The sequence below is a fragment of the Chiloscyllium plagiosum genome, unplaced genomic scaffold, assembly GCF_037043375.1.
Source record: "Chiloscyllium plagiosum isolate Xiang-an unplaced genomic scaffold, Cpla_swu_hap1 HiC_scaffold_30, whole genome shotgun sequence".
In the NCBI taxonomy this organism is placed as follows: domain Eukaryota; kingdom Metazoa; phylum Chordata; class Chondrichthyes; order Orectolobiformes; family Hemiscylliidae; genus Chiloscyllium; species Chiloscyllium plagiosum.
Genome location: NW_028270168.1, coordinates 16650519 through 16665067, shown reverse-complemented (window position 1 = coordinate 16665067; position 14549 = coordinate 16650519). Strand labels below are relative to the sequence as shown.

Here is a 14549-nt window from a genome sequence, read left to right as displayed (position 1 = left end):
TGTGCGCGTGTGCTTGGGCGGGTGCTCGGTGAGGCCGCGGTTGGTAGTTGGGTTGGAGATGGCAACGTATCCTTACGGCTCGGTGAGTGAGTGAAGTGAGGAGAAGGGGAGAGGGTGGGCGTCGGGCCCAGGACTCGTGTTGTGGGCTAGTGCTCGTCTCGGAGCGGCGATGGCACCCTCTGTAGAAGTTTGGCTGTAAATTGAGGGCGTGGAGCGGAGGCGCCTGCCCTGGTATCTGGGTTGGAGAGTTAATCAAACCGTCCCTCCCCGAGGGCGTCCTGTCCCTGTCCCTAGTTCTGGACCTGGACCTGGCTGTGCCCAGGTTGAGGGTGGTAGTGGGTGATGGAGAGAGAGTGTTTTTTCCCCCCTCCCTTTTCAGAGTATATCTGTAATTTCCCTTTTGTACTTCCTCCTCCAGGTGAGGACGCTCGGTTAATTCAATCTTGGAATTTTTTGTTGATTTATCTACAAATTTGGGACAGATTTTTCTCCAAACCCATTTAGGTCACAAATCTGTCCTGGGAAATCTGAGGTTTTATTTTGTAAGATCTGGGGTAATAATTAGATGTCTTTTTTTTTAGAAAAACCGTATTCACTGAGTTCTATACTATTGTTAGGCATTAGAACTTGTTTAACTTAATAACTTAGAAACTACCACTTTTGAGTTGTGAAGTTTGCAAGGCATATGCTAATTTCCTGGTGCAATGCTTAAACCTTTCATGTTTAAATATTTTGAAACTGGTATCCTCAAGGATTCTCAAATGAGCAGGTGCAGACAAAGTCCAGTAGAACTATTTTTGTTTACTATGTACATTCATGACTGGATGGGGAGAGTACTGCAGCCAAGTTTATGCGTGACACACTACCACCAACTGGATCCACTCCCATTGACCAACCAGGTTGCCTCTGCCTTTCCCTCTATCTGCAGCTCCCCCCACAGCCACCCCCAGCCCTGAAGAAGGGTTATACCTGAAATGTCAACTTCTACACTACCCTGATGCTGCCTGGCAATTTGTGTTTTTTCCAGCCTCCTGCCTGCCTACAAAAATAAGTGGGCAGGTGAGTCAGCCGAGAGATATAATCCGATTGAGTGGGCAGAAATTTGACAGAAGTAGTATAATGTGGGGAAATGAGTTTATGCACTGTAGCAGGAAGAAAAGGAGCTGAATATTATTTATATGGAGAAAGGCTGCAGAAAGCCACAGTTTGGATAGATATGGGAGTTCTCATCCATGAATCACAAAACACTTGCATTGAAGTTCAGTGAGTTCAGGAAGGCAAATGGGATGTTGGCCTTAAATTCAAATGGAATGGTGTATCAAAGTAGGGAAATTTTGTTAAAACTATATAAGGCACCAGTCAGACCGTCAGCTGTGAACGGATTCGGGGCCCTTATCTAAATGCATTGGAGGTGGTCCAGAGAAGCATCAGACTGATACCAGGTATAAAGGGATTGTCTTATAAAGAGAGGTTGGTCCTGTGTGCATTGGAATTTAGAACGTTTGAGAGGTGACATTATGAAACATATAAGATTCTTGGGGGACATAGATAGTGGAGATACAGAAATGGTCCACCCCCCCCTGCCCCATGTGGACCAGAGGGCATAATTGCAGTACAATCGGTTGCATATTTAAGACAAAAATGAGGACTTTTCTGAGGGCAGTAAATCGATGGCTCAGTGGCTTTCAGCAAGGGTTCAATTCCACCCTTGCATGACTGTGTGGAGTTTGTGCATTCTCCCTGTGTCTGGTTTTCTCCCAAGTGCTCTGGTTTCCTCCCACAAGCCAAACATATGCAGGCTAGGTGGATTGGCCATTCTAAATTGTCCATACTGTTCAAGAATGTGCAGGCTATGTGGATTAGCCATGGGAAATACAGAATGACAGGGTGGAGTGGGGGTGGGTTAGTCTTTGGTTGGTGTGGACTCGATGGGCTGAATGACTTGTTTCCACACTATAGGGATTCCAAAATAAAGGATTCTTTGATTGTAATTTCCCAAAAAATCGACCTTTTCTTTCTAGTTTTGTGAAAGTGGCATTTTCCAACTTAACTAACACGAAGAAGGCAAGACAATCTGGTTCTTTTATGCAGATCAAAGGGCAGTTTATCTTTCCAACAACTAGAAGATGTTCTTTCCTTGCCACCATGATAGGTATTTGTACCTCCAGATAGGCTTATTTGGAGGGGTATTTAGCTACAGCTAACTGCATAGTATAGATTACGGTTATGAAATATTGTGAAACTAATGAAGTAATATACCACTTGCAACTAGATCATAGTCAAATCAAAAGGTGCAAAATAAATCTGGAACCTTTGTCAGAGCAAGACAGTGGGAAAGACTGAGACCGATTCTCTCAGTAATGGAAATAAAGGAAAATTCTGGTGACAGATCATTAACAATGATAATGAATTGAAGTCAAAGACTTATTTGTTTTTCTCATTTCAGCCATATATACCCTTGAGTGACATTATTTTTGTAGCATTACTCAAGTCATTTGAAGTACTTGTGAAAGTCTATCCCTTTCAACAAAGAAAACATTATATTTATGCGTGGGTGGCAGCTCAGGATTGCTTAATTTATACCAATCCACAGATGTGCTTACAGAAGGATGACTGTTGCCGGAATGGTACCCTGATGTTTTGTTCACAACTTGCAAGTGTGAACCTTTGGCCATTATCTCATTGAATACTGGAGTAAGGTGAGGGAGCTGTTTAGAATCATACAGCACAGAAACAGATCCTTGGTGACCTAGCCTCACTTACTAACATTTGGTCTGTATCCCTTTAAACCTTCCTATTCATATGCCCATCCAGGTGCCATTTAAATGTTGTAATTGTATCCACCACCACCTCTTCCTCAGGCAGCTTGTTCCAGACATGCACCACTCTGTGTGTGAAATTGTTATCCCTTGGGCCCTTTTTTAAATCTTTCACCTCTTGCCTTAAACCTAGTTCAGTAGTTTTGTACTAGATCTAAGAGCAAATGATTTCAATTTAGGTTTTGCAAGCATGTGTGGTCTGGTTGAATGTGATCTGTGTTTTACCTATTACGAACAGTCAACAGAACATGTCAATGATTAGTATGGTCTACACTGTTACTCAGTTGCCAGGTATTCAAGTCATCTTTTTGATCTGATGGAAGATTTCCATTAATAGAAAATATTACTCTCCTAGCCAGTGCAATATGAAATGGCAAGCTTAGCATTTTCAAAGTGTTGAATACTTTCTTTCTGGGTTAATTTGAGTATTTTTCATTTGCCAAATTACTTCAAAAATGTAACATGCTGTAGTGACCTGATCAGAAGCAGATTTCTTGCTTCATGCTTTGAGATCTTGTGCTTTCCTCTTTAGTTATTCATAGGTACTTCCGATATGTTCAGGGTAAGAATACATGAGCTGATTTCCCATTGCCTTCCTCATGTGAGCTTAAAGGAAACAAATTCTCTTCCCAAAGGACCCTCCTCCACCTGAAAGCAACTTGTTGTTCCTCCAGGTTCTAGCTCTTCCACCCACTGCCTAAAGTTAACTGGTCCTACCAATGGCCATGATCCGTAACCCTGAGATGGGACCATCATCAGGGGCAGGGGTTATTTGTAAAAAGGCAAGGATGACCACCACTCTGGTCGCATGTTCCTGTTACCCTGAAATGTTGCGTATTGCCTTTGAAAGATATTATGGTTCACAATGCAATGTATTTAAGCCACTTGGGGCATGGAGCATTAGTTGCATGGTTCTCAACCGAGTGTAAAAAGCTCTTAAGAGAAAAACAAATGAGATTTTGACTTTGTCATAATTCTTCCAGCCAGTAATCAGAATGTTTTCTTTTACACAATTCCTCCTTCACTCCTGTTAACCATTTCCCAATCATTGCTTGAGATCTCCCTCCAGCTATGTGCTTTCTTTTGATTTGTCCTGCTAACACATAGGGTTTTAATCACGTTTTCATAGTATACTGTGTTCATATATTGAAGTGTGAAGGTACAGAAGAAACTTTTGCTCCTGTTTTTGCATGAATGGTATTGTATAACTTGCCTTTCATCTTGCAGAACTATCCTGGGTCATCAGGGCCTGCACCAGGAGCTCCACCGGGCAGCTACTTCTCAAGTCAACACCAGGCTGGAGGTCAATACGGCCCCCATTCTGGCCAGTATGGGGGTCCACCGCCAGGTAGTCCTTATGGAGGGCCACAACCGAGTGCACCATATGGAACATCAGCAGGTGGGCAATATGGAAACCAAGCACCAGGTGCACCATATGGAGCTCCACCGCCAGGAGGGCACTTTGGAGCCCCTGCACACGGAGGCCAGTATGGACCTTCAGCACCAGGAGCCCCATATGGAAGTGCATCTTCAGCAGGATATTATGGAGGGCCAGCACCAGGTGGTCCATATGGAGGACACCCATATGGAATTCCACAGCAAATGCAATATGGATCAGGTGCTTCTTTGGCTGGTAACTATCCGATGCAGTAAACTGAGATGTTTCTCGAGGAAAATCTGAGGTGGCTGCACTAATATCGATGACCTGGCAAAGAAAATCAAATTTCTTCCAAGGGTTTTTGGATTACCCATGTAATCTTTCTGGAGGTGAAATCATGAGCTGTTGTATAATTTAATTTCCAAATTATGAAATATGTAGGCTGACAAGTTTTGGGAAAAGGAAATGCTGTTTATTTTTCTCTCAGCCATCCCATGTATCAGGCTGGCTGAGACCCAGAACTTGTCTGAAATTATGTGCCAATCTATTGGATTCACATGTCATGGACTCAAGACCATGAATAGCACTGTTGTAACTACAAGTGTGAGAATATTGGAACATGAGAAGAAACTGCCTCTGGTTCCAATGTACCGATGTTGTAACTTGATCGTAAAGTCTCTCTTTTTACCTTGCTGTTTGCATAACAGCAACATGTGTTGCACTGTAAACGTATCATTCTGCACTAATGGGAGGTCAGGAAATGAAGTTTAAAGTTGTATTACAAACTTTGCTCAGAATGATCTTATAGTTATTTTGTCTGAAATAGCAGCTGGCTTTTAATAGTATATTTTGAGGTGAGGCTGTTAGCAACCTCTTGGGGCTTTGGAAGTTATGACATTCTAGAATGCTATGAATATGGTGACATGGGATAATTGTAATGAATGTGCAGTCTTTGAGCCAGCAGCAGGTTTACGTGGAATCAGGCCTTTAGGTTGGCTGTGGGTACAGTCGGAAATTGCTGGTCTCAGGTGACTGAAACTGTTGAAATGCACAGGACTTGCCTGATGTCAGTGATGGCATTGGAGTAGTTCATAGATCTGAGGTAATCTTTGATAAAACAATGTTCTTTTTTTTAAAACAGTAAATGCTTTTAGTAATTAGCTGCATCCTGACTTAATAGGTTCACATTTACTTCTCATTTAAACTTGTGTGTTTTAACAAAAAAACAATTTTGTCCTGAGATTTTTTTCATTGCTGGATTGTATCATTTAATTCAGATTTCGCTTGGGCTTTATTTTACTCTGTCTGCATTTTGGCAAAGAATAAGGCAAGTTATGATCATGTGAGGCCTGGTAATGTTAGGTAGAAAAAATTAAAAGGAGCAAATTTGCCATTAGGTTTATCTTGCCAAAATGTTGTCAGTTGTATGTTTCCATTTTACAATATTATTTTGCAGCTTTTAAGATGTTTGTCTTCTGTTGTGTACCAGTGTTGGATCACCTTTGTGATAATATGGTTTTCAACTAAGTTGAAAATGACTCTTTTATCAAGCTTCATTGTATTCTTTTGCTCATTCCTACTCTTTGTAATGTATCGTACTCTGTTTACACTGCTGCTGTACAGGTGATGTTCCAGCAGGCATTGATCCTGAAGCCTTCTCTTGGTTCCAGTCGGTGGATGCAGATCGAAGTGGCTACATCTCGCTGAATGAACTCAAGCAGGCCCTTGTCAACAGCAACTGGTCAACGTTTAATGATGATACCTGCCACATGTTGCTCAGTAAGATTGGAATCCAATTTTTAAAACCCACTGAACAGTGCAGCGACTATGTACAGACTCTTAACATCATTTGATTGGGGACAGGGTGGAGGGAAGTGAGGAAAGCTAATGCTCTTAATGCATCTGCCAATGTTACTGTGTATTACTAGTGGAACAGATTGTTTCCTATCAAAAAACCTGAGATTTATCCTTCTCAACCTCTGGAATCATGTTACAAGTCCATGTTCTTGATGTACCACAGTGCACCATTGGTATATCTTATGAACACTTTCAATTTACTGGAATGTATATGCAATGTACATCAGTTGCATCAGGATGTTGTTTCTCTTTAGTAATGGGTGTTAAGATAGAAACTGTGTATTTAATCAAGAAAGAAAAAGATTTCCACTGAGGGCAGACAACCTTAACATCATAAATTGTATTAACACTTAAGAACAAAGTAAAAAATCCCCCCCCCCCCCGCCAAACCAGTGAAACTAGAATCAGTTAATAAAAACTTTCCTGAGTCTGAAACTTTACCAGAGGTTTGATTTAATTAAAATTGGGAGGTCTGATTTTAGAAAGCAACTAAATGAAGTAATTTTTTACTGAAGCTGCACAAAATTAAGCAGTTGTTGCTGATACACCTTACCAATAATGATCTTTGTGATAGTTCTGATATCCTTACCAATTTGTTTAAAGCTAGCAATTGCAATTATGTTATCAATGCTCACAGTTTGAATAGAAATATCAAATATTACATGCATAAAATAAAAATGTTCTTCTCCATGCTCTGAAGATTAAGACCATCTGACTAAGTTCTAACTTAATCAAAATGTAAAGATACTTTCAGCATTCATTTGAAAGTAATATGTCATTTGACTGTAATATGTACAGCTTGGTTTGGTCAATCATAGCTGTCTTCCCTTGCATGGCAACAACATGTAATTGCTATTTATCTTTGTAAAATGTAGTGTATTACGTTGCTACTTGGGATAATCTATTGGTTCAATTAAACCAGATTTTAATTTTGTTCTCCCCTTTACTAAATTATGGATAATAAGGTCTAGTGGTCAAAGTGACATCTGGTCCCAATTTGAGACTATTGAAAAAGGTTAAGATTTATTTTTGAAAGTATTATAATGGCATACAAGCAAGACAAATTATGTTTAACTTAATCATTTCCCAATTGCTATCTTGCATGTTCAAAATTTTTTAGTGACTGGATTTTTCAATTTTTAGCTTTGAACAAGTTTTAAATATCTCTTTGAAAGTTAGTGAAAATATAAAATTGTTTTAATTTTTAATCAATCATGTTCTTTATGATAAGTTTCCAAAGTGAGGCACTAAGTACTGTTGGTTGCCTAAGTATACAGTTTACTGCTGAAAAAGTGCATAATCTTTAGGCAGTCAGTCCATATGACATTTTCTAAATTCCTGCTTTGAAAATAGAGCCAGTCTGATTCAAGGTTGGGATACAGCCAGACTCTTAACACCTTTAATGCATTGCCAGAGCTGAGATGTCAACGTTTTTTTAAAAAAACCTTAAGTTATCTTGGGACTGTGACTTGAAAGAAGTTCTGGGATTTGTATATTAATCACTCAACCTGCATCCCCATTCTAAGTGATTTAAAGACTTAACAGCAATCTAGATTTGTTTAAAACGTGGCATCAGTTGTATGACACACTGATCTTTTACTATAAATTCTGGGTTCTGAGTTTGCCCCACTAGCTACCTGACAAAGGAGCAGTGCTTCGAAAGGTAGTGCTTACAAATAGACTTTTGGACTAAACCTGGTGTTGTGATTTTTAACTTTGTCCATCCCAGTCCAACACTGGAATCTCCATGTCATGGCTGAAAAAATAGACTTTTTCATTGGTTTCTGCCTCTCAAGACAATTCACAAGAAATACCAAAGTAAAGGGAAAATGTATACTGTATGAGAAGAGTGTGCTGATTGGTTGGTTGATAAGTAGACTCTGAATAGTAGAGGTTTGGCATGGGGAATAATGTGCCATTGGATGATGACTGAAAGTTAACTGCCAAGCTTTGTTTACATTTTAAGCAAACAGATTGACTCTCATTACTCAGGGCAACCCCTTGAGCAATGAACCAGAAAATGCTGTCACCTGTTTTGTTGAGATGAAACGTGATGTGTATGCATGTTCATTTTGTCTGTAAATAAGAGCCCAGTGTATTAATTAATGATGCTTCCCGAAAGTAGAGTGGCAAGTAGATAGGATAGTAAAGAGGGTGTTTGGTATGCTTTCCTTTATTGATCAGAATATTGAGTATAGGAGTTGGGAGGTCATGTTGCGGCTGTACAGGATATTGGTTAGGCCACTGTTGGAATATTGCCTGCAATTCTGGTCTCCTTCCTATTGGAAAGATGTTGTGAAACTTGAAAGGGTTCAGAAAAGATTTACAAGGATGTTGTCAGGGTTGGAGGATTTGAGCTATAGAGAGGCTGAAAAGGCTGGGGCTGTTTTCCCTGGAGCATTGGAGGTTGAGGGGTGACCTTGTAGAGGTTTATAGAATTTAGGGGCATGGATAGGATAAATAGACAAAGTATTTTCTCTGGGGGGATGGGGGGGTTCCAGAACTAGAGGGCATAGGTTTAGAGTGAGAAGGGAAAGATATAAAAGATCAAAGTTTGTGCGAAGATTTGATGGGCCACAACACACTGCAGTACACCAGAACTGCAAAAAGAGGAAGAGGAACGTCTATACAAGATATTCGCCAAAAACGGATACCCGCGCAACTTCATCAACAGATGCCTAAGAGAAAGACCACGGAACGAGGACATATCACAACCAAAAAGACTAGCCACACTACCATACATCAGGAGCATCTCAGAACTGACAGCCAGACTACTGGGACCCCTAGGACTCATAACGGCACACAAACCAACAGCCACGCTCCGACAACAACTCACCAGAACGAAAGACCCGATACCCAACATGAGCAAAACTAATGTAGTGTACAAAATACCATGCAAGGACTGCACAAAACACTATGTAGGACAAACAGGAAGACAGCTAACAATCCGCATACATGAACATCAACTAGCCACGAAACGACACAACCAGCTATCCTTAGTAGCCACACACGCAGACAACAAGCAACATGAATTCGACTGGGACAACACTACTATCATAGGGCAAGCCAGACAGAGAACAGCCAGGGAATTCCTAGAGGCATGGCATTCATCCACAAACTCCATCAACAAACACATCGACCTGGACCCAATATACCAACCACTACAGCGGACAGCTGAAACTGACAACCGGAAGCGGCAGGGACAGACCACTATAAACACCGGAGGAAACATCAAAGAAGCGCTTCGCAGGAGGCTCCCAAGCACTGATGATGTCGCCTAGCCAGGGGACGAAACGTTTGCAACAAAAACTTCCAGCTTGGCGAACAGAACCACAACAAGATATAAAAGAGCCTAAAGGGCAGCTTTTTCACGCAGAGGATAGTACGTATATGGAATGAGCTGCCAGAGGAAGTGATGGAAGCTGGTACAATTGCAAAATTTAAAAGGCATCTGGATGGATATATGAATAGGAAGGGTTTGAAGGGCTATGGGCCGGGTACTGGCAAGTGGGACTAGATTGGGTTGGGAAATCTGGTTGACATGGGCGTATTGGACTGAAGAATCGGTTTCCATGCTGTACATCTCTGACTGTATGACACTTCATGCAAATACAGGATACTTCGTATGCAACCGACGTTTGTACACTGGGTGAGAATGCAATTCTTTGTGTGCTTAAGATTAGTTAGCAAATGCTGTCCAATTGCAGAACTGCACCTAATGTTAGACACTGTCTTTGTAAGTGCAGGCTGGTTGCATATAGTCAACCCTTGTTTGTTGCAAACCACTGGAGATATGCTATTTGATGATGTGCCAGTATTTGGAAAGAGTATGCTCTATACACACTGCTACCATGCTGCAACAACTCAAGTGGTATTCATTAATACCAGGAAGCTGCCATCTAGGTGAAAGGCTTTCTGCTTATCCTACAACTGAATAATGTAGATGTGAATTTATGTGAGATGCTATGTAGGTAGGTGGCATGTTGCATAGATTGGCAGGTCATATCAAATGGTGTATTTCTTTGTCTCTTTGCAAATAAGGTACTGACTAACTATACCCAACCTGACTGCGCTTGCAAAACTCCCAAGCGGCGTCAAATATTGATTGTGTGACTGGACAACACTTTCTAATAATCCTGTGTGTAAATAATTACATTGACAACCAGTTTAGGATTGTGAATTGGCTTGTAACATGGCACATTAGCCACTGGAAATTACATATACAGTATTAGTATGCAGGCTCCTGATCTTTGCGGACAGATAGAGAACGTGTATACATGTTGGGATGAAGTCAGCACTGCAGATGCTGGAGATCAGTAGAAAAGTGTGGCAGTAGAAAAGCAGGGCAGACAGCATCTAAGGAGCAGGAGAGTCAATGTTTTGGGCATAAGCCCTTCATCAGGAATATATACACACTGTCTGGCTCCCCTGTCAGGGCAAAGACTGGTCAAGGTGAGCTGCCTTCATTAAAATTGAAACAAATTTTGGCAATTCACTGTCAGTCAGTATGAATGCATATTCAATGGCAATACCTCTAAATCAGTCCATCTTCCAACCTACCAGCATGCTCTCTCAAATGTAATTGTTTTCCTTTTACTGTGGTATTTCATGCAGATTGTCCTGATGAGTGCAAGATAAGTTGTGACAAAATGCACCTCTCTTCTGTATTCAAGCTCTGAAGGCAGGTGGCTGATCTGTTCTAGGCTACCACTGTTGCTGCACTGCATTAGTAGCAGAGAGTTTACAACTCTCTTCTGAAGGAGTTCTGTTTCTCCAAAACTACCCCAAATGTTTTTTTCTTTTGCTTTGTTCTTTCATGAGATGTGGGTTTTGCTGGCAGTGGCAGCATTTCATGGCCATTTCAAATTGTCCTTGAATTGAATGTTTTGCTAAGCCATTTTGGAGGGCAGTTAAGAATCACATTGCTCTGGATCTGGAGCCACATGTGGGTTAAACTAAGAGGCAGCACGGTGGCTCAGTGGTTAGCACTACTGCCTCACCGCTGGAATCGGACCTGGGTTCGATTCCAGCCTCTGGCGACTGTGTGGAGTTTGCACATTCTCCCCATGTCTGCGTGGGTTTCCTCTCTCAATCCAAAGATATGCAGTTGGATTGGCCCTGCTAAATTGCCCATAGTTTTCAGGGATGTGTAGGTTAGGTGCACTAGTCAGGGGTAAATATAGGATAATAGGGTAGGGGATGGGTCTGTGTGGGGACATATTGGGTCAAAGGGCCTGTTTCCACACTGTAGGGATTCTATGATTCTCTAAACTTGGTCAGAGTGACAGATTTCCTACTACTAAAAGACATGCTTGTCAGAAAGTAGTTTTATTTTTGTGATTTAGCTGTTGAGCTTGTTTGTGGTAATTGATTTAAAACAATTTTACCCTTCATTCCTCCAGATATGTTTGACAAAAACAAAATGGGTAAAATCGATCTATATGGATTTTCTGCACTCTGGGGATTTCTTAAACAGTGGCGCAACATGTTCCAGCAGTTTGATCGTGATCGATCAGGGACCATAAACACCCAGGAGCTACAACAAGGTGAGCCAAAGAGTCTTTGTGTTGCTCTACTCGCATCTATACCACTATAGTGTTGTAAAGAGTGATCTTTGGCCTGAATTGTACTGAATTCCTAAAATGAGAATAGAAGAACTGAGGCATGAGGCTTCAAGAAGTGGAATTAATGTGCATTTTGTTTGCCTATCCCACAACTAATAAAGGTAATGTGAGTACAACAGTTGTGCACTATATCTCGGTTGAAGATGTATTTTGTAGAAAACATGGTAAATTAAATTTTCAAATCAACCTGTTCAGAAATGCTATTGCATGCCTCTGGAGCACATGGGACTTGAACCCAGGTCTCCTGGCCAAGTGGTAGGGAAACTACCACTGTGCCACGAGAGGGCTGTGGATTGTCAGAAGTAGTTGATGATTAATTCACAAGTTAGCTTGGCTCAAGTGATAGTACTCAGTCTTTTGAGTCTGTGTTCAAGTCTCGCAAAAAGATAAGTACATATCTAGACTCATTCTGCAATGCAGAACTGAGATACCACATTTTTTAGATGAGGGGTTAAACCAAGATCTGGTCTGTCTAATCCGATATATGTAAAGGATTCCATGACACAATTTGAAACAAAAACTATTAGTGTAAATGTTCAGACAAGGTAAAAATGTTCTGAAAGATGCTATTTATTGAACAATGGAGGTTTATTAAAATTAATTGATTTTTAAAGTTTGTACCAATTAACTTTTATTTCACAAATCTATTTAATATCTGTATTGTGTCCACCTCAGTGTTTTGTTTTCCATGAAGTAGTTAATATGTGTGTTTTTCATTTAGAATGTAATTCAAATTTAATTTTAAAGAATTTGATTACATTTTGCCTAATGCAGCTTGTATTGAAGTTTGTGCTGTTTTGCAGCTCTCACTCAGATGGGTTACAACTTAAGCCCACAGTTTGTCCAGTTCCTGACAACTCGGTTTGCACAAAAACCAGCTCGGTCCACCATACAGCTGGATAGTTTCATCCAGATTTGTACACAGTTGCAGACCACAACTGATGCCTTCAAAGAGAAAGACACCAACCGTTCTGGAAATGTCCGCATTAATTATGAGGACTTCCTAACTCTTGCGATATCACGCATGCTATGATCTGTTGTGATAACAGAAAAGAAAATAAAATCTGGATTGAGTCTCCATTCACATTGTGGTCAGCTAAATGGACTAAAATTAGAACTCTAATTTAACACAAGATTAATGCAAATGAACGGAGCAATTTGAAATGGATGACAGCATTATCACATCTCTTGTACCGCAGCTTACCGACCAATGCTATATTTCAATGCACTATTTATAGCACTATTTAGTAAAGTAATGCATTCTCATGTAACAGGAACTTTCATTGCTTGAAATCACTTAAAGAATGTACATACTTTTCAAGATTTCCATAAATAAATTGGAATTATGTTAGAATTGAAACCTGCTCCAACTGTACGAGGTGGCTTTGGTGTAAGAGTAGAGCCTGATACAGCATATTCCAAATCTATAGCCTATGGTTTGAAACGGGTGTCATTCCATCAAAATGTGTTTCTAAAGTTTTGTATAGAGCAGCCTGCCAGATTATACTTTTTCCTTTTTTATGTTTTTTTTTAGCTATTTTTATGTTACTCAAAATGAAAACAAAAATCAGTGGCATTCAGTTCATGCATTATCACATGGGAATAAAAATAGGAATTGTGAACCTTAATCACATTTTGTAGACTTTATTTGCCTTTTAAAAGATTGCATTAGATTCTGTTTCAACTATGTTCTGGTCAGAAGAGTCCTGTACATAAACAGTCAACTTTGATTTTAAAAATTAGTGCTGAATTTGTTAAAACTGCTAAACTGGATGAGTTGATAAAATTTTTTTTGAACTGCAGTGACATTTCTCCTGTAGCATCATATAAAGAAACACCAACCTATACTTAGAGTTGGATAGAGCTCTCAAGGATAGTGGACTCGAGGGTTATGGAGATAAGGCAGGAACAGGATACTGATTAAGGATGATCAGCCATGATCATATTGAATGTGGTGCAGGCTGGAAGGGCAGAATGGCCTACTCCTGCACCTATTGTCTACTTGGGGATGGGGCTAAAACAATTAGTAACTTCCAGCTGCATTTAAGCATGCTAGAAATAAGGAAATATGCTGTAAATGAATGAAATTCATATTCACATGGAAAATATTGCTAAGTAAAATGATTCAACAATGTCAACAATTTAATATGGAGCTTGTCAACATCTACAACATTATAATAACCCACGTGGGATTGTTATTAGCCACAGTTATTTGTTACCTTTAGGTGTACATTAACCATCTCCTCCTAACATATTTGTACACTATTTTAATCCAGTGCTTTGGAATATTGGATTTGTTTGTGCTTCTCTAATATTTACATAACGTGATTATTTTTGATCAGTAGATATAGGGCCATTTAAAAGGCTAAGATTTATCACTCATTCCTAATTGCACTCAGTCCATCTCCATTTTAAAGTAGATACTCCCACATTGCTGTTGGGGAGCTTCAGGCATTTGAAGTTATAAGGATGATGGAGTCGTTGATCTAATTCCAAGTTTTAATTCTGTGAGTAGCTTTGTGCACTCATACATTTTGAGACTGGCATTATGAGAGACAGCCAGAAAGAAATTAAAATGTTCACAAATTGCTTAAAATTCTACTTTATAAACTTAATATTGTATGAACATAAGTGGTTTTATTTGTTTCTAAATTTACAGCATTTTAGAGTAAAATCATGTTAGAAATGTATAGGATCATCCAAGAAAGAAAGGTAAGGTAGTATTTCTGATTTCTCTTTGTGCATTTTGACTGCTCAGTGCGTTAGCTGCTGCATGTTTTCTATTTCAGGCAATTAGAGTTCACACTTTATTGCTCCTATTTATGTTGCCTTTAGTTTTCGTTGTCCAAAGATTCTTTCCTAATCAAAATC

General features: G+C 39.9%; 1 protein-coding gene across 2 annotated transcripts; it reads left to right on the top strand.

Moving 5' to 3' along the window:
* pef1 (penta-EF-hand domain containing 1) lies at positions 1-13042 on the top strand. Of its 2 annotated transcripts, none has more exons than XM_043717423.2 (5): positions 1-82; positions 4047-4218; positions 5821-5976; positions 11457-11600; positions 12482-13042. In XM_043717423.2, exons 1-5 carry the CDS (start codon positions 59-61, stop codon positions 12709-12711), a joined length of 726 nt encoding a protein of 241 aa, XP_043573358.1. In that variant the 5' UTR covers positions 1-58; the 3' UTR covers positions 12712-13042. The 2 variants fall into 2 exon arrangements, with proteins under 2 accessions (XP_043573358.1, XP_043573357.1); XM_043717422.2 differs by having other exon boundaries at positions 4047-4452.
* The last annotated feature ends 1507 nt before the right edge of the window (positions 13043-14549 follow it).

What these genes read in the sequence shown, in the direction of transcription:
- pef1 (XM_043717422.2), top strand. Translation starts at nt 59, where the DNA reads ATGGCAACGTATCCTTACGGCTCG. An exon ending in ATCAGGTGCTTCTTTGGCTG is followed by an intron (nt 4,453 to 5,820) that starts GTAACTATCCGA and finishes GCTGCTGTACAG; the next exon opens with GTGATGTTCCAGCAGGCATT. An exon ending in TACCTGCCACATGTTGCTCA is followed by an intron (nt 5,977 to 11,456) that starts GTAAGATTGGAA and finishes TCATTCCTCCAG; the next exon opens with ATATGTTTGACAAAAACAAA.